This window comes from Corvus brachyrhynchos, unplaced genomic scaffold (genome assembly GCF_000691975.1).
Source record: "Corvus brachyrhynchos isolate BGI_N302 unplaced genomic scaffold, ASM69197v1 scaffold21, whole genome shotgun sequence".
Taxonomy (NCBI): domain Eukaryota; kingdom Metazoa; phylum Chordata; class Aves; order Passeriformes; family Corvidae; genus Corvus; species Corvus brachyrhynchos.
Genome location: NW_008236924.1, coordinates 3558697 through 3585056, shown reverse-complemented (window position 1 = coordinate 3585056; position 26360 = coordinate 3558697). Strand labels below are relative to the sequence as shown.

General features: G+C 41.3%; 1 protein-coding gene across 6 annotated transcripts in view; it reads left to right on the top strand.

Moving 5' to 3' along the window:
* The window catches only part of EBF1 (early B-cell factor 1), a 261012-nt gene that overhangs the window by 140242 nt on the left and 94410 nt on the right, over positions 1–26360 (top strand). For all 6 annotated transcript variants that reach the window (XM_017728154.1, XM_017728152.1, XM_017728151.1 and 3 more), the window contains exon 3: positions 20985–21066. In XM_017728154.1, the coding sequence (XP_017583643.1) occupies positions 20985–21066 (82 nt within the window). The remainder of the gene's footprint in view (positions 1–20984; positions 21067–26360) is intronic.

Below are 26360 nucleotides of genomic sequence, written 5' to 3'. Positions count from 1 at the left end.
TTTGACTTTAATGAGACTTGACCCAGTGTTTGAAGGCCTATATGTACTTAAGATCAGCTGATATCATGAAGACTGTTTAGCTGGACTTCGTGCACAATATGGATGTTGTGGTTTAATATCAGATGAAACAAATCCTAATGAGAAAGTTTTTTGGCAGATCAGTCTTTTGACTTTTTTTTCGTGAAGTCTGTTGCAATTCATAATGCATCCTTTTTTCCTTTTCTTTTAGAAAGAACACATGAAGAGTTGAATAATGTAGCTTATAATTTTGTGAGGCACAAAAATTTTTGAACAGTCAGCAGAATCCTTCCTCAGTTGTTTGGAAGCTTAAAGGGTTTAGAAAGTTCTTCCTGAGAGATAAATAAGCTGTCAATTCATGATGAAGAAAATCAAACTTGTGCTGTTGATTTTGGCTGTGGTATTTGCAAAAGTATGAGAGAAATTTTTGCAGTTGTAGAGCACGCCATGTGTTAGCATTTAGCTTTCCAATGCCACATTGTGCTTCTGATAGCATTTCTAAAAGGTAAACAGAAATGTCAAAATAATGAAAATAAAAGATTAACCATTCCAATTTTTGAGAGTTAGAAATCAAATCTGTGTTGCAAATTAATAGAAAGCCAGATCAAGTTTCAAAAGCTGCCTATTGCACCATTGCCTGGCTTTTTCTTTCCTCCCTTCTTCTGAAGGCCTTTTTCAGACTTCACCAGATTTAGATTGTGAAATGTCTAAACAGAGGTTCTAAACAGAAACCTAGGAGGTATAGAAAGTATTCCAAGAGCAAATTAGTTTACTTAGTTCATGACTTTAATACACCCTTGCAATTAGCAGAGTATTTCCTTTGGGCTGTGGTCTCAAGGTATGTGTTTCTGTTCATGATATTTTTTTTTTATTTGCTGCCTTTAAATGAGAAAAACCAAACTCCACAGTTCTGCCTTGCTGGGTCCATATGTACCAGGAATTTGATCATGTTTGAGTCACAGTCTAACTCACAATTCAGCATCTCCAAAGGCATGGGAAGGTGAGAGAAAAAAGGCTGTGTTAGGATCTGGTTTCAAACAAAGCAGAATTAGGATGTAAAACCTGCTTGCCAAACCTCTCCTTGATACGCCGCTTTCTCATGGGATGCGAGAGGGATGTGTTGTTTTCCATGTGTTGTCTTCTCCTGGAGAAAATACACCTTTTTGGCTGAGTAAAATATTAAACTCATGGTGATAAACATTGCTGAAGGCACCAATCCCTTTGGAGCTGCATCTTCCCCTACAGATATCCTAAATCATTCCAGCTCCTGAGCGCTTTGTCTCTCTGCCATCTCCCCACTTCCATCAACTAAATTCACGTTCTTCTCACTGCAAAACCTTCTAGAAACAGCTTCAGTTCTACCTGAATCTTCCTGAGCCGCCAGCATGGTCATCTCTTCCCTCCCTGGAAAACAACTGCAACCCACCTCGGAGCTGCCAAACTGGCACCCACAATTGCAGTGTCTTGACCCAGCATGACACAACCCCTCTCCCTCAGATACTGATCCTGCCCACAAACCCCCCACAATGGCAGCTTGACCCTGGCTGACACAATTGCCCCTTGTGTTTGCCAAACCCACAAAATTATAGGGGTCGTGCAGGAAAAGGCCGTGAGGTGGGTGAGTTCGTGCTCTCTGTGCTGTCTGTGACACTGTGACCCTATTCATGGGCACATCCTTGCAGGAGGACCCGGCAGCCTGTCTGCAAGGCATTGCTTTAAATTGTAGCCTTAAAAGAGCCTTTTTTAGATGCAAATGAAAGACCCAATAAGGGCTTAAAAAATAAAAAAAAGCACAAAAATGTATTAAGATTACTAAGAAACATCTGATGCTGCCTCCTTAGTCCTCTAGTTTTTCTGCATTCAGTCTTAATCTTTATTTCTCATGCATGCACGTAGACTGCCGTGCACCCAAAACCAGTCTCATCATTTATATTTGCACATGAGAAATCTTCAAGCTATCAAAGATGTGTTTATATTTGGCACAGAAGAGCTATCTGATGGTCACTCAGGTTCCAGCCCAGTTTCTTTTAATAGCTGGTGGTGTTTTAACTTTGTATTCCAGTTCTACCAGTGGGAGAATGGGAGAAATTATACATCCTCATTTCAAGGAGGTGATCTGTGGACTAATCAGACAGTGTTTATAACACATATGTTCTAAAATGTAAATTCATATAAATAAAATTATGTATATTTATGTATACTATATTTATATATAGCATAAATATACCTAGAGCATGTACGTGTGCACATCCATGTATCTATGTACATGATAGACACATAAAAGATGATTTTATTATTTTTTTGCTGGTGTGTTATTAATTTACTCATGTGCCACTGAGTGCTCTGGCTTTGGAGCAGAGTTTGGGGATCTCTGCTCCCAGATGTGTTTCTCTGCTGGCCCCCTGGCTGTGTGCTGGGGCAGGATGCAGCAGTGCCCTGCTCCTTACAGGGAGGTTTTCTTTGGGCTTGCTAATACAGGGAAATTTACTGGCATAATTATACCCGTATAATTATGCTGGAGTAGTTATACTGCTGTAACTCCCCTGTGAATGCTCTTGTGCTGCAATAATAGTGCCCATATGGGGAGTTACACCAGTATTCCTCTACTGGAAAATATCTCCATGTAGGCAAGTCCTTCTTTAGGGGCAGATATTGCAGACCAAGGTGCTGCACAGCCCCTGCAGGCCCTTGTTTTGTACCTCATGGTTGGCTTTTGGCAGCCACATTTTTGTGCATGGGAAAAAGTTGTTTAGAATTCCTACCAGAATCTTTGAAAGGAAACTAACATTCTCTTTCACCAGTATAACATTTTTTTCTTCTACAGTCCCTTTATTTATTTTTTTAATATCTCTTAATATCTAAAAATACTGATGTAACTTCTGACTTTTGGGTTCAGGAATTTTCTTTTTAGATGTACTGAGGATCAGATATAAGCCATGTCTGGAAGCAATACTTGGCCAACAGCTGAGTGTGTGTGTATGTGTGTGTGTTCATCTATCCATGATTCATTCTGAGGGCTGTTTTAGCCTTCATAAAATATTCATGCTGGTTGTGCATGGTTCTATAATTGCCATCTCAGGCCTTGAATTATTTATAGGTTGTACTGTTCACATAGTCTCATTTACTGATAGAACAGATAACACTATACAAGAAGATCCCAAACACTCTAATGCCTGTTACTTTGCATTAAGTAGTGGAATTATATTACTGTAGGTGTAAAATGCTGGCCTTTTTCTCCTCTCGCTTTAATATATCATTTTTGTATTTATAATATGCTAATTGTTGAGATGCTGTTAAGCCTTATAATTCCTGCCGAGTTTTGCGGAAATCAAGATGTGGTTGAAATGATTTAGCTCTTGATCCCAAAATGATTGTTCTAAATCCACCCCCCTCCCTTCCCCTGGTGTTAACGCTCAGGGTAATTTATTGAAGTGATGTATGAGTACACATGCATACCTGAGCTCCTTTGTTTTACACTATTGATCAGTTTGTGTATCTTAACTGCTACAAACATTCAGAAGTCCAGCTCATGCAGGCATTCACTAAGTGTATTTTCAAGTTCATTGTACTCAATTAAGTGCTGACTATGAATTCATCATGAAAAGTGATCTTATTTCCATCAAATTTCCTATTCATCTCTTCTGTGATTAATTCTGTCAGCTTTTCTGACCTACTTCTGACTTTATTTTTTTACTGATTATGTGGAATTGCATCAGTTTAGCTTGGACATGCAATGCACTTGGAGTTCTCCTTGCCTGCTCAGTTTTTGGATAATTTTCTTTCTGAACCAGGTGCTAATTCTATGTGGAAAATGCAGCTGAGATAGGTTTTATTTTAATTTTTTTTTAATTGTTCTGCTTTTCTATTTGAAAGAAATAATTCTTGGAGTAGAAATTCATTTACTAGCAGAGCCATGCACTGGAATATTTCCCTTCTTTTACCAAAAACTCTTGCATGTTTTTGTGAAGTCACTTATTTTCTTCCCCTCTGAAAGGAGAATATTGGCATTTCCTTAACTGGCTTGATGACTGTAGGGACTAAGTACATAAAGAGGATAAACTGTGTCCTTGCTAGAGTAAGGAAATGCAGTAGGAACACATAGGAAGGGAAGGCTGCTGAGGTCTGTGGTGGCACTGGAGTAGCCCAGGATCACACAGAGCACACCCAGCCAGGGTCTCTCAAGAGCTGCTGCTGGGTGGGAAGGAGAGCTGGTTAAAGTCCTTCATTTCAGTGCAGCTCATCCTGTTGCTCACACAGGGATATGAGGAAGGATGTTCTTCCAGCTGAGTTTCTGTTTCCCTCAGGGAGCCAGTTCTCAATCTCCAGCACCAACCTCTGCTCCAGCTGACAGGCTGGGGATGCTCCTGTCCTCCTGGGCCACCGCTGTGTTCCCAGCAGGGATCAAAGGAGATCCTCGCCCTGGAATTCAGGCCTGATTCTGCCTCCAGTGCCAGAGGATTGAGTCTGGTGTTGGTGGTGCTTTACTCCCTTGTCTTTCCAGAGGTCCTGGGTCCTGGTCCCTGATGTTTTGGGAGGGAGGAGCCAGACAGGTGTGGTGCAAGAAGGAAGAGGTGGTTGGTGGCTTAGCAGTGATTCAGGTGTAGCATCAGCTGCTCAGGGGAAGTCTGGGGGCTGCAGGTGGCAGAAGAGGTGAAGATGGAACGTTTACCTCTGTCAAAGCAAAGTGTGGCTGAAGGCAGCTCTAGAATGAAGCCAGGAAAAAAAATAGAGCAAAAAGAAATGTTTCAGCAAAACAAACCATTTTGGTGAACAATAAATTCTTGAGAAAATATGTCTCTGCCTGAGCCCTTATTTTTCTTTATAATAAATCATTATAAAATAAACCTTGCGACATTCACCGTTCTGTACAATGGGCTGAATTGAAAAGAGCTGTGTTCTTTTCTGTATGATTTTGTGAGCCCTGAGGGTCCCTCAGAGAAGGAAACAATGTTATTGTCATGCAGATTTCTCTCCTTTTCTTCAAGATTTCAGTTTCCATGAATCCCTTGCAACAAGGTAGTTCTACTTCTTCCCATGTTTTTAAAGCTTTCTCCAGCAGTGCCTGTGTGGTGGCTTTTTTGCAATCTCTACCTTTCTTGTGGAGTTTTAGAAGTTTTTAGAGCTAAGTGTGGCTGCTGTGGCATGCAGACAGTACCAAGCTTTCATGTTGGCATTTAGCTTACTTTTTACTTGTTTTGCCCATTGACCTGAATGTGTATGTAAGGGAAAAAAAAATACCCAAACCAAATTATCAAGATTGTTCTTATCTGTCATGTGTTTTGTGGTAGTACCTGGAGACCTCTGGTAGGTCAGATTTCTATACAAGTCATATCATGCTTCCCCACAAAATTTTTGTCTGGAAGGACTAAAGATGATGAATGACAGGGAGGAGAATGGGTTTAAAAAAACTCAGGTGCTGGGGGTGCTGTACAGATGACATTATTTGATTGTGGTGATGCTGTTTATTTGAGCTGCACTGCTCTAATAATTTTGTTTTGGTCAGGAATAGTGGTCTCAACTTCTGCTTGCATAGGTGTTGTCACAGAGTTACGTGAAGGGAGGGTTTGCACCATATAATTTCTGGTTTAGGTGCTAGAAATACAATATTGCTTTTAGAGAAAATAACACACGTTTTATTAGTCAATTACTAAATAAATTTTCTGTAGTGGAACTGTTAAAATATGTGGTCCTGGGTTTTCAGAGTCTTTGTGACCTTTAGCATTTTGCAAATGATGGGCTGTGGGGACACCCAAGGCGTCATTGAGCCTTAACTGGTGAACTGGCCTTTGCTGTCGTGGCTGACCTCAGACTGTACACCCAAATAGTTTCCTTCAACAAGAAGTAGTGTGTAGAGTTCAGGAGCAGCAATGCTCAAGCCTTTCCACAGAATTTTACCATCTCTATTGCTCTAAAGGTATGAAGTGCCAAAAAAATCCCACACACGACCTAGAAAAACAAATCGATAAGTGTGGTTCTTTCACTGATACAGCCTATACAGGATAATTTTCTTAGAGACATTTAAAGTCTATGAAATCCTACATCTTTTCCCCTTTCTATATCAGAAGTCTTTAAAAATATCTGAGATTTTTTTTTATGCCAACAGTACATGAGAGAATCCTAGATGTGTGTGACACCTTTTAGAAAGTGTCTTTGTCTTTATCTATCCGTACAGCACCTGTGTGCTAGAGAAGTGTCATGATCCCTATTTTAAAGATGGGAAAAGAAGACAGAGAGATTTAAAGGTAGATTTTTAAAGGTGTTTTGACTTCTAAAGATGCAGTAAAATGTACAGTAGGACTTTTAAGAGGGCTTAATTGCGTCTTTAGCAGCCTGAAAGCGACTTGGCGGCTTCTAAAGTATACCAAGCACAGAAAGGAATGTAGGTCTTCTGTGTCCTGCTCTGGTACTGTAACCATTGGGTGGCCTTTCCAGGGTGGATTGATTTTGGAAAATAAGTGTGACTTTCTGCTGCACTGCTCTTCAGGATTGCTGCTTCAGTAGGACATGGAAGCATTGAGTCATGACTGCTGAGATTAAGCAAAGAGCTTCCACTTACGAATTTTCTCAAGATGATGTTTTGTCACACTAGAGGTTTTTCTCTAAGAATTTTTTTCGTGCTGGCAGACCTTCAGACATGATCCTTTCCCACAAATCTTCCTTTTTTACAGACTGTCATTTCCCAACAGAGGCAAAAAAAGCATCCAGAGAATTCAGTCAGATCTGTCTCTCCCAAGCTGGCTGTGGGCTCATCACCAGTGCATTACTGTGTGTATTCCAGGATGCCTTTTTCATAAGGAATGTGTTGCTGTAATGGGATACAACACTGTAAAAGAGACCATAAGGGCAAAACTGGCATTACCATCAGGAAAGCTTTGTTATGAAACCAAAACAGGGGGCCTGGTTTGTGCTTTGGTAAGAGTTAGCTTTCCAAGGGGTGAGGAGCTCAACTCTCAGAGGTCCCTTCCTTATCTGTCTTCTTCTGCTGCTGCTAACAAACCTGTTGAGCTTAAAAGTTGGTTCCAGTGACAGCTTCCCTCCTGGCCACAGTGTGCATTTGCAACATGCAGTTTTATTACTGCACATAGTACTTAATGCAGTTGTATGTAGATCCAGATGTCTTTCATCAATCCTGAACCTGCCACAGCTGTTACCAAAGTAACCAAAAAGATGTCAATGCTTTCCCTGTTGCTTTCCAATGCTTACAGTTTTTTCGGCAAAATTGGAAGAAGGGTTTTAAAAAGTACATGTATACATGTACATTTTTCATGTACTCTGTTACTTTAAGTTATGCTTTATTCATATTGTTTAAAAAAATCAGTTTTGCTCAAGAAGTAGTAAAGAAAGTATTGGTGCCGTGCCAGTCGTCTGCAGTTTAGCATCACATTCTGCAATACAACTCTGTGGTGTTTCATTTCTGTTTCAAGCTGTGGTTGGCTGTGGAAGCACTAAGAATGGAGATATTACAGGTGTTCAGACTAACTGTAAATCAAACCCAAGATTTGGCCCCACCTATATGTTGTGTTGTTATAAACAATAGTATCTATAAGCTTGGTTGGTTTAAAGTGGTGTGAGTGAAATTGTAACGTGATACACACAGGAGATGTGTTTTTGATAAGCTTGCTGAAGAGTTGTTTATACATCCCTATAACACTGTGTGGTAACTTGTGTTCATCCCTGTGTGTGTCTGACTAGTTACAGTGTGTACTGATAAAATTCAATGACTGGACTGAAAAATATTTAATACATTAAAATGCATGAAATATACCTGTAACAGGTACCTAATTCTGTATATTCTATGCTATTCCCACACCCACTGTGGGTGTGCACACACGTGCCCATGTGTAGCTGTGGTCCCCAGGGTGCAGTTTATAGTTTGGAGAGAAATCATCCTCCATCATTCGTCACTGCTGAGCTGCAGCAGAGCAGGCCAGCACATCATTTGTTAACAGCGACAAAGCCGCGCTCATAAACGCCGACATGTTACATTAATTTATAGGCACTGAGTGACTTATTAAATGTGACGTGTGAAATATAACAGGGCCCGGTATGGATGATTAGGTTTTGGGCTTTGAATTGTTGACAAGGCAGGGGTAATGAATTGCGGGACACAAGCTAGTGTGTTTCCCCCTCATTAGTCAGTATTAGCTGCATTAATAGTAATAATTGGATATATTCATCATTTAAAATGTTTTAATAAATGTTTGGACAGCACCTGATCTAGGCTGTCAAATATTAGACTGGAAGGTTTGTGATGGGAAAAAAATTATGCTGTTCCTTCTGCAGAGATTTATACAGCCTAAGGGGTGCCATTTGCCAACGTCCTTTAAGAGGTAATGGGTGGGAGAGAGTTTGGGAACAGACAGTGCAACAAGAGAGAAACCAGCCTCTCTTGCATTTCAGGAAGACATTTTCAGTTTATTCTAAAGACTCCTTGGTCCCAAGCTCGGGTCTCCAAGATGAGGTCTGAACTGGTTATTTCTGGTCAGATGCCAACCTCAGATTAGAACTTCACAAAAGGTGTGCGTGTTCCCATCTGAGTTTGTTTCACTCTTTCATGACTGCAGACTGAATGTTGCTCAGGGCTCAGGAACTTTCCAATTTGGGGTTTTGGCTTGGAGTTGCCATTACCTTGAGCTATTAACATGTTTAAAATTCCAGAAAATTTTCTGCCTGGACACCTTGAAAGCATAATTCTCTGTGGGATGAAGGCAGGGCATTAATGTGGGTGTTCTGCCAGCTCTGCTTCCATTCTTGGTTTCTTTATCTCAAATGCGTTATTGTCTACAATTTGATACAAAAATTCATCTGATAAAAGAAAAAGAATACCTTTTTTTTTCCTTAATTATTTTGTGATCTTTAGAAGTGGAATTTTAAAAATAAACTAAAACTCTTACCAAGGAATACAGACTGTATCTGTCTCTTGCTTTAAAAGTGACATGTAGGTGAACATTAGAACGTGCCATCTAAATGACTGGATGGAGGTCAAGAAGACCATGTCCAGTTGCAAAAAATAATTAAAAAAAAAAATCTCAATTTAAAACTTGAGATATCACTTTTCTGGAACCCGTTATGTAATGAAACCCATTTTTTAAAAGCAACCTTCAGGATATACAAAAGCAACAGCGCATGGAGTTAATGGCACTGCATCACTAGACTGACAATTTTTTATTTTCAAAGAAGAGTCCTCTAAGGAAAAGCCTCACTAGTGTGGGAAGCAGCGTTTGGTGGCTCAGTGGGAGGTGTGCTTCCCTTTCAGATGCTGCTGAAGAGGTGTCACACTGGGGTGTGCCACGTTGCTGCCTTTCAGGAGAGACACAAAGTCAGGTGTCTGACCACCTGTAGTCATAACAAGTCCCAAGACGCTTTCTGCAAGGATGAAAGTGCTCTCCTCAGTGTCCTTGCTAGTTCCAGGTAGCTGCTTCTACTGAGCGTTGGGAATCTTTAAGATGAAGGGATCTTCATGCTCTCTTAAACACAGTGAGCCAAACCTGCCTCTTTAGATCCATGAACTTTGCGTGAAAAGTTGGTGACGGCCTCAGAAGGTGCCAAGGGTAAAGCTGGCTGTAGTCAGGCAGTGCTGCAGCTCCAGGGTGGCAGAAAGGTTTCACTGCAGGGGTGGGAGCAGTGCAGCCACTTTGTGCTTGTTGCAGTTGTTCTGTACAGTGAAAGAAGCCTTTGCAAGTAGAAACTTGGTCATTCCGTTGTAATCAGAATGATCCCTACTTCCCAACTTGGAGTAATATTATTTCATTGAATAGAATCAGTCACATGCAATTTATATGTGATAGTGTACATTTAACTGTAGTTTGGATCGAGCCCTGAGCATTATATTGTCAGGGTTTTCTGTTGGTGGTTATTGTTGACAAGTTGATGTAAGGGTATTTTAGCGTGTTGTCTAACACGTGTCTGCTGATAAGTTTGTCATTGGCACTGCACAGAACTCCTTCAAAGTGGCTCTTAATTTTTATTTGGAGATAAGTGGAGATGTAAAACTTAGAATCATAGAACCATTAAAGTCGGAAAAGACATCTAAGATCATCAAGTCCAACCTTTGACTGAACACCACCATGTCAGCTAAACCACTCAATGCCACATCCAGTCATTCCTTGGACACCTCCAGGGATGGGACCTCCACCACATCCCTGGGCAGCTCTTTCCAAATCTTTGCCACCCTTGCAGTGAAGAAATTCTTCCTGATGTCCAGCACAATTGCTCTCAAAAGAAGTACGATAGAACATAAAATAGAGTTAAAAAGCTGTTAAGAGTTGTTCAGCTGCAAGTACTTCCTAGTCCATTGAATTGTAACTTCCATTGGTGAGATGTAGATGAACAACAACTTTTACCTTTCTGCCCTGGCTGCTTGGCAAGGTTTGTTAACTGTGCACTGGGAAACTTCCCTCCATCACTGGTGCTGTCCTCTGCAGTGACACAGAAAAGTCATAATTCTGAAGTACTCGTATAGTACTTTGTAGACCCTCATGCTCTGTGTTTTGTGGGTGTAAATCCTACTGATCACAGGTGTCACCTCTGCTTTCACAAAGAGGGGCATCTGGGTGACACAGCCAGACATCCAGAAATACAGGGAAGATCCCAAGTCTTGTGTGTGTTTTCACACCCATGGAAGTTGTCTGTAGCTGTTCCCTGCTCCCCTCTGTCAGGTATTTAATGCTGTGCCTCTGCCCTTACAATGCTTTTGGTCTGCTGAACTCTCTCAAAAGATGCTGTTTTTTGTAGTTCCAACCAACAAAGTACACAGTGCCATGAGCATGATTTATTTTATAAATGTCTTATAAATGCTCATGCTTATAAAGACTCATGTCTTTGCCTTGCTCCAGTTCTAAGTTGTCACCAGCATCCTGATCTGAATTCCACTTCAGTTTTGGGATTATGTCTTTCGGCTTGGGTACACTTACTGGGTGGTGGGCTTCAAGGGCAGGAGAAAATATTCTTGTTAGCTGGATCACCTTTCCCAACTGGTGCAAGAGATAACTTTGCAGCTACAGCCTACAATGCTTTTCCCACATCTCTCTGACACAGAAGAGGACATCAGCAAACGTTTTTTTCCTACGTATTCAAGGCTCATTGCTTTAAGAAAAGATGTGAAGCACTTAATCCAAAACTTGTAATATAAGCAGATATGATTGGATTCTACATGTCTCCTGCAGAGGTTAATTAAGCTCTTTCAATGTCATGTTAAAGGTAGCAGACATATGCAATATTTATTGATGACATCTCCAGAATTACATATAGGGTGATCCTCTTTGCCAGCACATCAGAAACTCTTTTGCCCTTCCTCTTTCAGTCTTTCCCCTCTTGTGGTAAATCCCAATGAATTTTACAGTGTCTAGGTTGCTTGCCCACACACACACACAAATCTGCAGCGTTTTATACTTAGTTCCTGATCCCCTTCAAGTACCCCTGGCATATCTTCTCTTGTTGAACCACTGCACGCACAGCTCAAAGTGCCTCCGCCTTTCCACAGAACAGCCTCTTGCTTCCTTCCAGCTCCCAAAATAGCCACTACACTCTGGATCCTGTGCTCACTGCCAGAGCTCCCTGCTGCAAAGGAAACGAGGGCTTTATTCTCTTAAATCTCATCAAACAATGGGAACCCCTGGATGGAATGTCCAGCTTGTGGGCAGGAGCTGAAGGCAGCACTTGACTTTTTTCCACAACATTTTTGCATTTGATCTTGTCTTGTGTAAATACAAATGTACATTTGCATATATATTTTTTTTTCTGGACAGCTAATTCTAGACTCACCCCTGCTAGTTTATTGAAAAGATTCCTTTTAGTAGTTTTTTTTTTTCTTTATTTAAGAGAACCATAAAAGTGTAAAATCACATCTCCCAGCAGCATCTCTGTCCGATTTTCCTTTGTCAGTGACTGACTGGGTTCTCAGATCAGTTTAGTTTTTAATTTATTAAAAGTTAGCTTTTAATAGCTTAAAATTATTAAGTTATTGTGATTTTCTTTCCTCCCCCACTTAAGGTCCTTCACTGCTGCTACTTTACTTGAAGCAAACATTTAATTTGTTATTTGAAGCGCAAGTTGTCTTAGGAGGGGATGCAATCAATCCCTCTCCATATTACACTTCCCAAATACTTCTCTGTAGTTACTGAGGTGGGTCGGGTGAGGTAAGTTGCACCCAGGACTGTGTGAACAGGAGATTTACAGGCATGTTTTTAAGTTGTCCATTGCTGTTGTGGTTCTCTGGAGGATTTAGTGATGCAGAAGCTGAGGCTGGGGTGTCATCCCAGCAGTAAATCCCACAGTCTTGCAAAGTAGATCTTGCTAGTAGTGATCTCGAGGCACTGGAGCAGCTGCAGCCAGGAACCCCTGAGTTTGCCCAGAGTCAGCATCTCATGGGCACACAGCACTGTGAGAAATTTGTCTTGCATTTCTCTGGAAACTCCTTGGATGGTGTATTTTTAATGTTTTTGAGACATGAATTTACTCAATAATCACTCTCTTCATCTCTTATGTTCTTCTGGCTCTTTATTGTTATGGGTTATGTTACATTACCATGGGTTAATGTAAATAAGAGATCTAAAGGCATCTTGGTTGTTTCTCTCTTCAGGCCACCAATCCTACACATAAATCTGGTCAAAAATAATTTCCATGTCAGTCTAAGCAGACCACCTGCCCTTTCTTTTTTTTTTTTTTTTAACATAAAGCATCTTCCACTTTAAAAACGTCTTGAGAGCAAAGTGAAGCAGATTCTGAACCAGGTCTCAGGAGGTTTCACCATTGTAAGATCATGTCTACACCTGGTGTAAATGTTCGAGGATGCATCTGTTCAGATGGGGTTTGAGTAGCACTTCATCTTCTGCTTGTGCAGAAATTTTTCTCAGCACTTCAGAGGCTCAGACGTATCCTTTAAATGGTCTCAGCCTCTGGGTTTTGCAGATTTGGGTGATGGCACTGGTGTGTCAGTGTTATTTAGAGGTATTCTTGGGGTCAGGTTATTTGAGGAATCATTAATTATTGTATGTGCAGGTAGATTGCACACAGTTTTACATGCAGGTGATTTACATGCTCCTGGTCCAGGGAAAGGTGGGAAATGTGTTTCCCACACATGAAATATTTACCATGTGAATCTTTATAACTTTCTCAGTAAGCTGGTGAAAGAAATATGTCATCAGCACCCCCAGCTCAAGGTGACATGTTTTAGGGCCCTCTGTTTGGTGTGAGAAAAGCAGCTTCAGAGGGCTGGATTAGCCCTGCTCTCCAACATGCCCCGACTTTGATACCACTGCTGCTTTTTGGTGCCCATGCTAAAGTTACAGGAGTTTACCTTGAGGAAGCAGGGAACCAAATGCTGATATCATATTGCAATAACAGCACTGCTGTTATCTGTCAGCACTTACACTGAACAGAGGCTCTTTTAGCTAAAGTATGACTCTGGCAGGGCTGCTAATTCACTGGCATTGTGTGAACTATGACAGACCACAGGGCTGGTTTGTAGTTTTTTCCATTGACTGAAGTCTAATGTCTTCAGTAAAAATTAAAAATAGTTAACCCACTTTTATGGGCTAATATTTGAGGGGTGAAACGGGAGTGAATTGGGGAAAGACTGAAGGGAAAAGTGGTTAAACTGAACCAAATTAATTGAATTTTATTATTACTATTTTGCTATTTATAATGGTTGTCATCAACCAAAAATACCCTATGTGTCCTGTGTACACAGATGGCATAAACTCCTTCCAACTTTTTTTTTGTTTGTGATAGAAAGGCAGCTGGAGTTCACATGTAATAAAAATTTTAGATACTGGGGCTGGGCACAAGTCAGGAGATATAGGAAAATTCAGATTTTCACTACTTTAAGGAAAAAAAAAATATTAAAAAGTCAGGCCTGGGGGCAAAATTAAATTACAGAAAACTGAGCATTCAAACCTGCCTCTGGACTATTCTTAATTCTGTTCTGTGATGTTGTTTTTCAGTGGTGTTATCTTCTTCTTTTCTTATTAAAAGTCTGGGAAAAGAAACCAAAACAGTCTCTCTGGGATTTTAACTCACTCATGGGAGAAAATGCCAAACGCACTTTCCCAAACTACTCTAAATTTCTGTGATGCATTATAACTCAGTATCAGGGAGCTAGAGAAATCCAGAAGATGCAAGATGAAAAATTGATATGCTGTGCTTCGCTGTGCAGAACACACAGACCTGAGGAAAAGTGACTGGGAGCACTTGCTGAAGCGAGCAATGAGTAATTTAAGGCTGGTTTGGGCAGTCCTGCCTTCTGATTTGGTGATTATGTGGGTGCCTCCTCAGCTATTTGCTGCTCTGAGCTGAATATTTACTGTGTTGATAACAGCAAACCCTGGTGGTGCTGGAGCTCCGGCAGCCACAGCAAGTTCACAAAAATAACTTTATTATTACTATTCTTATTATTATTATGTTTCTGTTATTATAGCACTGCCTGAAGAATTTTAGTCAACAGGCTCTGACTGCTAGAGGTTTATTCTCTGCATCACTTTGCTTTTCTTGGACCTTTCCTGCAGTTCAGGAGGAAGATATATATTTTCTAATAAAGTAAATAATTTTTCATGCTTTTAATTTTGGTATTTGTTTGTTTTGTAAACCAGTGAATTGCTTAGCATCCCATAAATGCAAAATGCATGTCTGATTTGGCTTCCATTTTCAATCAGTAAGAACATTGAATCCAGAGAGAACAGATTTAGGATTTTTTTTCTTTTCTTAATTAGGATGTTTGACAGCTCAAGAAGTTATGTTTAGAAGAGAGTTAGATGGCTGTATCTGGTGCTTAATTTCTATTCTGCAGAATACATTTCCTGTTGTAAAAGTGCCACAAAAGGTAGCTACTGCTGTTTATTGACTAAAGAGCTGAGTAAAATCCAGCTGTGAACATGTGGGTAATAGGAGGTTTTCCCCATGCCTATATTTGATTTCCATGCTCAGCCTCATGTTGGTAAATATAAGTGTAAGTCTCAATTATTCTTTTGTGAATAAGGTACCTGACATGATCAGGGAATTGTATGTGAAAAAGTCTGCAGGGAAAAAAAAAACCCAACCAAAAAACAATCTTCAAGTAAAGTTTTAAAACGTTGGAAAATTCCAGAAATTGTTGTTCAGAATAAAAAAAGCTTTATTTTAGCCTAAGTTTTTCAAAGTTTGGAATTTTCCATTTTAAAATACAAGTTTTGATAGTCAACTTGAAAAGGGAAAACAATTCACTTTGTCCTTCTGAAGTTTCTACAGGGCCATTTCATAAATCATGGAATCACAGAATCATAGAAAGTTTTGGGTTGGAAGGGATCTTAAAGCTCAACTTATTCCACCCCCTGCTAAGGACAGGGACACCTTTCACTATCCCAGGTTGCTCCAAGCTTTGTTCACCTTGGCCTTGGACACTTCCAGGGATGGGGCAGCCACAGCTTCTCTGGGCACCCTGTGCCAGGGCCTCACCACCCTCACAGGGAACAATTTTTTTCTAGTATCTAATCTAAACCTACTTTCTCTACCTTTTGATTATTTACTTTTCCAAATGAAATTGCATTCCCTCTATATTTTTATTTTAGTGGCAAATTTCTAAGTAGATCTTCTTACCAGGAGTTGCAGGAGAAGTTAGAGATAGAGAAAGAGAGAAGTGTGTGAAAAGTGCCAAAAAAACCCTGCAGAAGCAAACAAAGCAGTGGCAGGGAATGCAATGATGTCTGGACTCACCCTTGTACTGCCTTTGGTACCTCTTGATATGCCAAGTTTTCACCAGAGCTAAAATACCCATCAGAGGTTGTTTGAGACAACTGTTTTTGTAGCATCACTAGGCTGACAGCAGAGCTGGGCCTGCGATGTGCTCAAGTATGTGAGTAGTACCTTTGTCTCCATCAGTACTGCTTGTGTATTTAAATTTATGCACATATTTAGTACTCTGCTGAACTGGTGTGCCGTACAGAATGGGCATGCAATCCTTTTATCTGATAGAAAGTTGCTAATTATTGCCCTGGCCCTTGTGTTTCGGTTTTACTAATTTTACAAACCCACGTATACTTACTGCTGTGTTTCATCCAGGAGTCTGAAGTTTCCCTTTTTCTATCAAATGTGTTTATACCACAGAAAAGGTGTGTTTTGTCAGGTTTTTTTGCCCTAGCCAGGTCTGAGCAGTATAACCAGCACTCACTCTCTGGATAGCCACTGGTCTGGCTGACCTTGGCACCATGACAGCTGTCATATTTTCACATGGAGGAACTGTTCTTGAACAACTTCTCCAATGTATCAGGAACAAACAAGCTTTTCTTCAGCATCAGGAATGCAGCAGGTCTTCTTTCCAACTATTTTTTTCTCCTTCCACAGACATATTTATTGTGGCAATGGCAAGAAAATCCTACTGCTAAGCCTTCGTGTTTGAGTTCCTTTAAATTTCCTTCAGGGGAGTGACAGAAGAGCCAACGTAGATCATTTCAGAGCTTGCTTTCTTTAATTTAACTCTTCAGCTATTTTTAATAAACATGAGTATTAATTTGTAGTGGCAAGAAAAGCAGGGAGGCAAAATCCTCTTACATCTTCATTACTCGGATTTCCATTTCTGCCATGTGTTTAATTTAAATCCCTGTGGTAGTGGCAAAGAGCAGGATGCTGCTGGGGAGGGTGTTGCACAAACCCAAAGGATTTGGTGTGTGATGGACATTAAGGCCAGCAGGGAGTGGCAGGGAGCATTTTAAACAAGTGAAGTGACCTCCAGGTGGTTCTGTGCTCACCAAATCCATCAGGGGAACAAGGGGAATTAGAGGATGGAAGGGGCAGGAGTGAGGACAGAGCTGGGTTCAGGTGTTGGAAGGAGCAGTAGGAACCAGGCCTGGAGTAGAGTTTCTCCCTAGCAGAGAGCAGAGGATAATGGTGAGAGCACAGTGCTACTGGTACCACCATCTTTTTGGAATTGCAGCAGTTTTGTTAAAAAAAAACCCCAACAACATCTCCAAAAAGGAATTTCTATTGAATTGTGAGAAAAGAAGAGAACATTCCCAGAAGGGCCAATAACATATTTTTTTAGGGCTTTTTCCTGGCAGACAGAAATTCATGTTAGTTTGGGGCCTGATTCAGCCCAGGGGTTTGTATTTAAGCAGAGGGTGTATTTCTACACTGGACCTTGCAGTTACTCAGGGATTTGTAGTAGTACATGCATGGCATGGATTAACTGCTCAGCAACTTCACTCCTTCAGCAGTTTTTGCAGTCTGCTCTGAGCTGCATCTTAGGACACCTAAATATAATCTAAAATTAACTGGTTTTCCCTAAAACTTCCCTTCCTTACACTCCAACCATGTGTCTGTGGGATGACGGGTGACGCATGGAATTCTCTGGTTTAATACCAATGCGAGTCAGTAAATCCAAGTGCTTTGTAAAAAGTTTGTGTTTCTGGACCGGAGCTGACTCACATGGAGCGGGATTGTGTTTCTGTGCTCCGCATGCACAAATGCTCTTCACACCAGGGATGGTAGTAGCCAGGAAGGGAGTCAGAAACTATGTTTTGGTTGATTCATGCAAAAAAACCCCCAAACCCTTCAATGGTAGCAATAAGTGTAATTGATGACTGAGTCCTGTGTGGCAGAAGAGTGGGTATTCAGCAGTCACATAAGTTTGGAGAGAGAGTTGAAGATTTTATTGATTTTATTGATCTTATTTATCCTGTGTTTTACACATTTTTTTTCATCTTGGAAATGAATTTCAGACCCCAGTAATGAGTATTAATGCTATATATCCTCTGTGGCTAGCATTAACGGTACCCAGTCCTGCCAAATGCGAGGAAAGTTAGAACTGAAAAAAACCAACCCACTGTAAAGAAGTTCAATGTGAACAAATGGGGATGGAGGTTTATGCTTACAAAGAGCTCAGCTCTATTGGCACTTTTCCTGGACCAGTCCTGTCAATCCAAATCTGAAATATTTGCAGAGTGAAGTGTTGCTAATGAGGAACGCTGGCAGGACCAGGCTTGAGATGATGAAGGCACCTGAACAAGCAGTTTAAAGCAGGAACCAAGAGCCTGGGCTGAGCCCCATGAATCAAACTGCTCTGCTCTACCCTTGTTTTAATCTGTTCTCATCCTCCTTCCTGCCAAGGTGGGGGTTCTGTCGCCTGGGGTGTATGGTGCCAGCCCAGGAGCCGCTCAGCTCTTGTCTGGATGAGTGTGGGAAGCTTCGTGTGGCCAGGGGGACTCCAGCCCTAGTGTGTTCCAAAACAAAGTGCAGCTCTATAGTTTGTTTTGTCTTTCAGTGGAATTAAAATACGGCGCTTGGCAGAATGTGTTCTGTAAACTGGTGACTTTTTTTGCTTAAAATGCAGTGAGGGAACTTGGCTGTGTAAGCTTTGTGTTCCTCTGAAAATGCTGTTATTTTTGCAAGTTAATTTTTTTCTGGAGTTGGTTTAATTCAAAGGAAGTTTTGTTTGCTTGCTTGCTTGCCTGAGGTGTTTTGGTAGGTTTAAACAGATGAGCTTCATTTCTTCTGCAGTTTATTTTGGTGAAACTTCTGTAGCCTTTGGGGGTTATAGCACAGTGCAAATGGAGTTAGACTGAAAAACTTTGGCATTTTGCAGACCCCAAAAGCCAACTCTTGTATTTCAGAGTGATTGTTCAAGCCTTTGAGTTGACATGAGCTCAGGCTTTGTAAGGAGAGGGAAGGCTCAGTGTTTCTCCAGAGAACTTCACCAAGAGCTTTCCATCTTTTTGGGAGGCTCTTGAATCAGCCCACCACCCTCATCACCCATCGCTCGTGTGCTGTGTAAAGCCAAAATGGGAATTTTTGGCTGTCTTTAGCTATTCCATATCCCAGCTCCCCTCAGGGCCAGGGTGTTGCTCTGGGGCTGTGGCAGACCGGGTGGCCAGCTGCTGGACTCGGCCCTTGGCGAAGCCGCCAAAATCCCGCAGTAGGCCCCCGGCAGCGCCAGCTTCTCCCCAAAGAGTGAGTGGCTCTGAGAGGTTTTGCCACATAAGGGCTTGTTTGAGGCTGTAGGCACCAGCTGACAGGGATGTCCTTGCCTCCCAACAGATGGCCAGGCTTTTTATTTCAGCGAGCAATCTCGTCTGGAGGGGTGGTCTCCGAATCCTGCCAGCGATTCACGAGACAGGGCCAGCTTAGGGCAAGAGGGATCTGATGTCTGTGCCCTTCATAGCTCATGAGCTAAATGATGAGCTGTTGACAGGAAAGCCATCATCTGAAGTGTAAGATCCTGAACTCTCCCCACTTTTCGTTTTTCTTTGGCGGAATTAATGCCCTATTTGCTTGTCTCTCAAAATCCATTCTGGCACGAGTACAAACCCTTGCCTGGTGGCAAGCAGTTGTCTGGATCCGAGATGCCAAGATTTGTGCTGACAGCTCCTTCTACACAATCTGAGTCAGGCTGTCACAGCTGGCCATTAGCGGCTTAAAAAGACACGCACGTACAACAAATAGCAGCACCTTTCCATTATTGAATATCAGAACCTGCTTGATTGAGAAATGCAATGACTTGCACTGCTCTTTACTTTAAATGAACACTGTCTCCAAACCCCTGTTCTCCTGCAGTGGCTGTTTATTTTATGTTGATAGCTTGCTCTTATTTAGGAGCTCAGGTCTAGAAGAGACTTCTTGGGCAAGGAGATCTAGTTCTGGATAATCCCAAGCATCGCATTTGATAATCCTCCTCATTACACTGCATTTCTTTAATGAAAACAGTCCCTCATAGTTTCAATTTGTCGTTGCAGCCATTTGCCTTGTATGATTTTCTTGATGTGGAGGAACAAGCAGCAAAACTTGCCTTGTTGAGGGACAGCACCACAACTAGAGCAGGGTAAAGAATGCTGCTCATCAAAAAGGGATTTTCTGAAGCTGTTTACCCTGCAGTGTTGCCTTTCCTGGTGACAGTCTGTGCAAATTCTGCTGACCTAGTGTTCAGTTTGGGTGCTAAAAGAGGGCTGCTTGCAAAAGTTACCATTCCGATTTAAAGTAAAACAGGATCAGACTGTTCCCCACCCCACTCCTGTATATGGGAACGGGGCAGAGGAACTGCTTAGTCACTGATGGTTATTGCATATGTAATGCTGCCTTGTCTGGTTACACTGGGCTTTAAACTTGCTGTAGGATTAAACTTTGCACGGCTGAGCTTTAGTAGACCTTAGTCTGTAGTTTATTTTGGACAAAAGGCTGATAAACTTTGGCTTTCAGGGAGGAAGCCTGGAATCTGAGACCCACTATTATTCACTGACTTGTCTTTATGAGTTTACAGTCCACTGATGCATAACACTGAAGGAAATATTTTCAGTGAAATGTTTGCTTTTTTCTTTGGCTTTATAAAAGGCAATGTCTTTTCTTAGAGATATATGTCAGGGTCATATAGCTACTTCAGTGACCTGTGCATGGTCAGGAAATAGGCTGCATCAAAAATATTTCATTTTTCCATGAAGTCATTCTTTTGACCAAGACTTCCCCCCTTCTTCTTTCAGGGATCTGGGCTCCACTAACCACTGTTTGAGCATCAATTTTATACACAAACTGGATTTATTCCTGTGAGGGAGATTTCAACTCTATGGAACGTTTTCAGTATTTTTGTATTAAATCAAAACTCGTGGGTGACAGAGAACTTGTAAAAAAAACCCATTTATGCACAAGGGAATTTTCACATCTGGCATTTTTCTGTCCCTTTTTTGCTGTGCTGAAAGACGTGTCTCTTCCTCATTGCTCTGGTTGGTGCAGCAAGCCTGGCGTGACAGAGGGACTAATCCTGCAAACTTTAATGGCTCTGACACAACAGATCTATGAAATCAGTGTTTGAAGTTTCAGGGTGTGCTTGCCTGTTTTGCTAGGTTGGGCCTATGCAAGCTCCACTCTCTCTTTGGATGGGGAGGGGGGTGATTTGTCTGAGTTGGGAATACTGATGTAAATAAGTCTATGTTGGACCAAATGTGCAGATGTCGTATTTATACATACTACACCCTATTTATAAGACATTAATATCTGTTTCTCTTTCTCCACAGGTTCTTCTTGAAATTTTTCCTCAAATGTAACCAAAATTGCCTAAAAAATGCAGGAAACCCTCGAGACATGCGTCGATTCCAGGTCAGTCGGACACGCTTCCTCCTTTAAAAATCAGCAGCTGTTAGGGACAGAAGTACTTTGACCCAAACTAACCTAGTAATTTACTGGGAGATGCTAAAAACATAAGGTCACAAAATATTGCCTGAGGACTTCTTGTCACAGCAGAATTGGCAGGAAGTAGTTGGATTTTCTTGCTCTGGAAGAGAGCACTCTTGAAGACAATGTCATCTCCACCGGAAGGAAAAGCATGAAAAGGAAAAATCAGAATGAGCTCACTGTTGTTTTCAGTTATGGGGCTCCCCTGCTCTGAGATAATCCTCTCTGCGTGGGGAACTGTTCCTTTTCATGCAGACACAGAGTGAGCACCTTTTTTATTGGCTGGGGCACAGGAAGGTGTAAGAGCAGTTAATAAAATCAGACTCGTGGCTACAGTTGTTACTCCTGAGCAGTGGTAAAGACTCATAAATGTACATTGATGGGGTGAAGATACCATTGGGTGTATTTGTCTTGGGATGTTTTGGGCTGGTATTTCCCCACTGTTGTAGCTTGTGGCATTGAGGCTTGGGAGCTGAAATATCAACACAGCTTCAGATGGCCAAGGACATTGTTTTTATGCTCCACCTATGTCATGACTCGTTTTGGGATGAAGAACATCACTGTCCCTTGGGAAGGTGGTCTGTACGTGCACTTCCCCAGTGCTGGCAGCAGAGTGAATTGGTGGCAATGCTGAGAAGTAGTTGCTCCAACCCTGTTATTGAAGACATGGTCCTTTGACTGTGGCAATAATGCTTTACCTGAGAATGTGCTGAATAAAAATATGGGGTAGAGAGTCAAAGGACCTTCTCTTTTGGTGGGAGGAGTGAACATAGCCCAGGGAGGAGACATGGAGAATCTGTCAGTGGGGCTTTGCCTCAGGGTTCTGAGGAAGAAACAAGAGATTTGCCCCATAGACCACATGAGTCTCTGGAGAAAGATACCTCTAAAATATATCTGCTTTCTGTAGTTACTCATGATCTTGTTTGCTTCTTTTCCAGCATTGTTGCACTTCAATAAAAGTGTTGAATGGTATCTAAGTGACAACATTATTTATATGTAGAAGGTCTTTGGTTGAACTGCTTAATTGCAGCAATGCTGGAAGGCAGAAGGGTGCTATTTGCCTCTGAGCAGAGAAGTGCAGAAGTGAGGAGATGTGGCCACAGGGATTAAGTCAATCAGTGTAAAAGCTAGCATTAGCAAGGCAGAGCCCTTGGCTTCTCACCCCACACTTCTCCCTCTGTCACGTTTCTCCTGTGATTGGAGAGGGCATTATCACGGAAAGAGAAGGTGGGAAAAGGACTCTCACCAGCACGGGGATTTAGTCTGAGCAGTCACCCCTGGGGCCTGTCAGAGCTTGCTTCACAACATGTTCACTCTGCTGGGGCTGTGCTCGCCCAGGCTCGAGGCTGATTTTCATATGGAAATGCCTGTGTGTGTTCCCTCAGAACAGCAATCAGGAGCTGTGTCGGTGGGGAGGTAGGACATAGGAAAGGTTGTTGATCTCTTGACTTGTAAAGACATTCTGTCATACAAACCCAGCTTCACAGCAGTTGAGCTTTCCATGTGTAAACAGAGACTGCTTAATTACACAGGTCATGTCAATTAGCGTGACCTCAGCATTTTCAAGAAATTAATCACTTTCAGCCGAGCGAACCACTCCTACTCTCATACAGGGTAGCATTGAAGCTCGCAGCGTTCTCTTCAGTGCCCAGGCTTATTGTTTTACAATAGCTGCTTTTGTTTCTTCCCTTTTCTTTTTTAAAATTTTGAACTTGTTGGTCTTTTAGCAATAGACTTCTTAAAATAAAACAGCTGGGCTCTACAGAGTCCAAGCTTCATTTATCATTTCTTAGGGTGAAAAGGACCAAGTGTACATGTAGTATCTCAATGATATGGTGCTCCTGGGTGTTTGAGGCAGTGTTGTATAGGAACCAAGTGAAATCTATGCCCCTGTGTTTGCTATCAGCTGCCTTTGAATTGTTGCCAGTGACTTAAAAGGTCTCCAGTGGTGATGTCAAAGTTCTGGTTAAAAACCATAAGAATAAGGTATTTCCAGATACTTTTAAATGGTACCATACTCAGTTTACATATACACAGATGGAGACATTCCCTTCCTTCATTCCCCTACTTGTGCTGGACTTTGAAGCTGCCAAAAGATATGTCCAACTTTTGGTCTGTCATTCATCAGTCCCTAAAAGTTGCTGGAAGTTCTTAGAACACAGATTGTGGTTTTGATGGGAGAATCAGTGAAGGGTCAAGGACATGAGTCTTGCACTATCTAAGGACCAGCCCTGTGGAAAATCTCCTTTCTTAGTAGATTTTAGAGTTGGTGTGGGTTTTTTTTTCCTACAACAGGGAATTGTCTGATTATTGTCTGTTACAAGAGCTCTTAAGAAAGTACAGGGAGGAGGCAGCGTGTGTGTTGATTCTGGCGACCTGTGTGTGAAACTTCATTCAGGCTCACAATCAAAAATTAATTAAGAAGTTTTATCCTGAACTTTGCTTGCCAATGTAGGAATGTGATAAGTCTAATATAAAAGCTGTTGTGGGCCTGGAAGGAAATAAATTTCTCTGCATGTCTGAGATGTCCAGGCATGTGACAACTGGAGCAGTGTGGAGTGCCAGCAGAGCGTGTGTGCTGGAGCAGTGCTGGCCCTGGCTGTGTTGGTTGTGTCTCTATTAGCACAAGGGGACAGTCAGGGAGGAGAAGTCAAGTACTACACAGCACTTCAGCTGTGCTTCACACTCCTTGCTTGTCCTTGAGAAAATCATTTCATCTCAATGTTTCATCAGCCCAATTGCACAAAGCATTAGTGCTGTTGTGTATTATCACCTTTGCCCAACGTTGCCTTTTTATTCCAGAAACCCCACAGAGCAGATGCTCAGTCTGGTTTTGAATTCTTCATCACAGCAAGTCATCATTCTTGATGGGATGGGCTGTAGTGCCCCAATTAGTGGTAATAATAATAATACTACTCTGAGTAGATGTGTCATGAGTGAACTCTCCCCTGATTTGATCTTTCAGAACTAAAAACTCATTCATACAACCTAAACAGTTTTGTATGTTATTGTAATTAATGAAACCCAGGTGCCCTAGCTATCTTGTTGTTCTTGTTTTAGCACAACTGCTTGTAAACTGACACATGTCAAGTTTTAATTTAGAGGAAACTTTTCAGGCTGTGTCACTGAATAAAACCCCAAACATTCACTTATTATGAAAACCTTGAAAGTCACTTAGAGATTGCCATGCTGTTTGATTCTGTTACCACAGCCTCTCCTACAGCAGAGGCTGCTCATTTGCCTCCATGGGATGCTGCCACTCATGTTTGAATTGAAGCCACTTGTGTCTTATTGCAAATTTGCATAAGAGACAGAGATGATGCTTCATGAATCCCAGATAATGGAATTTGGACATGCAAGGCTCTATCCCCAGAGAAGGGAAAGGCAAAAAAAAAAAAAGACTGAAAAATAGCAGTGAGAGCTGTGGCCCAATTCAACAAGGTAATTAAGTGCCCGGCCTGTCCTTGAGCACGTGAGAAAAATGACTGAATGTATTGTACTTATGTGCTCTTAGTTAGGCACCTTTTGAAGTGTCTTGTTAAATGGAGAGCGATTTTTAGTTACTAGAATAAAGAAGTCAACACATGGTAGGAAGAGGTCACCAAGTGGTGATGAAAATAAAGATGTGCTCGAGCCATTTATAGCTTTCAGGAGAGTGGCAAGCACTGGAGTTACATATTTAACACTTAGGACACACTTCAAACCTGGAAATCATCCTACCCAGATTTTCTCTGCCTTTGCCACTGGGTGTTGGGGACATTGCAAAAATATCAGATCTCTCACCATACACTGGGAGAAAATTGAAAGCACAAGGAACATGGTATGTCTTAATCAGTGAGCAAAGCTTAATGGGCTGTGGTTAAAAATGAGGAGTTGTGCAATGCTTAATTTTGATATATTAGGTGAGGTACTATACCAAATAAACAGGCCGAGTGCTAAACGTGCATAAATAGCTTGATCTCCAGGCTCCTGGTCTCTGAATATTAAAAAAAAAAAATCTAAGCTCCAAAGTATTCACAAACTGAGCCATTTAATGGCAGGCAGAATAATCCACAGAGCTGGATACGTTACTGCATTCGATAGTGCCAACTTCATTGAAGAAAGTTGTAAACCCATGCGTTTCTTTCATACCTCTGTCTCCCCTGGTGTTGATACAGGATTTAAATTCAAAATCTATGAAGGGCTAAAGCTAAAGCTCAAAATCATTTTCCGTGTTTGCCTGTCTCAAATTAAAACTGTGTTTTGTTGACAAAATTTGGAAAGGTTTGAGATTTGGCAGACCTGGTTGTCCCTGTGCTTACATTAATGTGTCACCACCTCATTAATCATTTATTAAACTGCAGTGTGCCTTTCCCTCTTGCTACAGTCTGTATTTTAGGATGCCTTGGTGCCCATTCCACATATACTCTGGCTCTCCCCTCCCCCTAATTTTATGATTTCTCCACAAATTAGTTTTAGCATGTGCTTTAACTTGAACATATCCCAGTTGTTTCAAAATCAAAATGAGGGGAGTGTAGTATTTTTTTAGATTAAAAAATATGAGTAGAACTTGTAAGTATGTTAAGTGCTCTGTAGCAATCCAAGTAGGTAACTGTGGCACACAATATTCGAGGTGCATTTTTTCACTGTTAATAATTAGAGACATTAATATTTCCTTAGTGCAGTGTGTGTTCAGTGTTCCTCTATTAATGAGAATTTTCATTTAAAGAATTGAGCAGTAAGAGCATGTTGCTTCTTACAGGTGCACTATGAATAATCATTTTTTTTTCAAACAGACACATAAGAGGGTTTTTTTTTCTGCGTTTCCTGAGACTGGAAGCAGTTTCTCTTGGGGATTCCATTTATAGTTTCTGCTGCTAACGACACCAAAGAACCACACCACTGAGGTCTCTTCACAGTAAATCAAACTGTTCAGGAGGGAGGTAGGAAGACATTGTTAAGTAATTCAAAATACTATTGCATCAACAGTTTTGAAAACATGAGGAGGGGAAAATTAAATGTCATTTAACTCACATAAAACCTCACCAGGATTTTTCCTCAAGTTCTTACCTAGAAAGTTGCATGTATAGCAACAGCTATGTAGATACAGGATTTTCACAGGTTTGAGAACTGCCTTACTGTTACTACTCTTGACTCATTATTGTTCTATTTTTGAACATTTCTAAAAATGTTCAAAAGTTTTGGTTTCAGTGTAGAATTGATCAGCTTCAGAAGGTAAT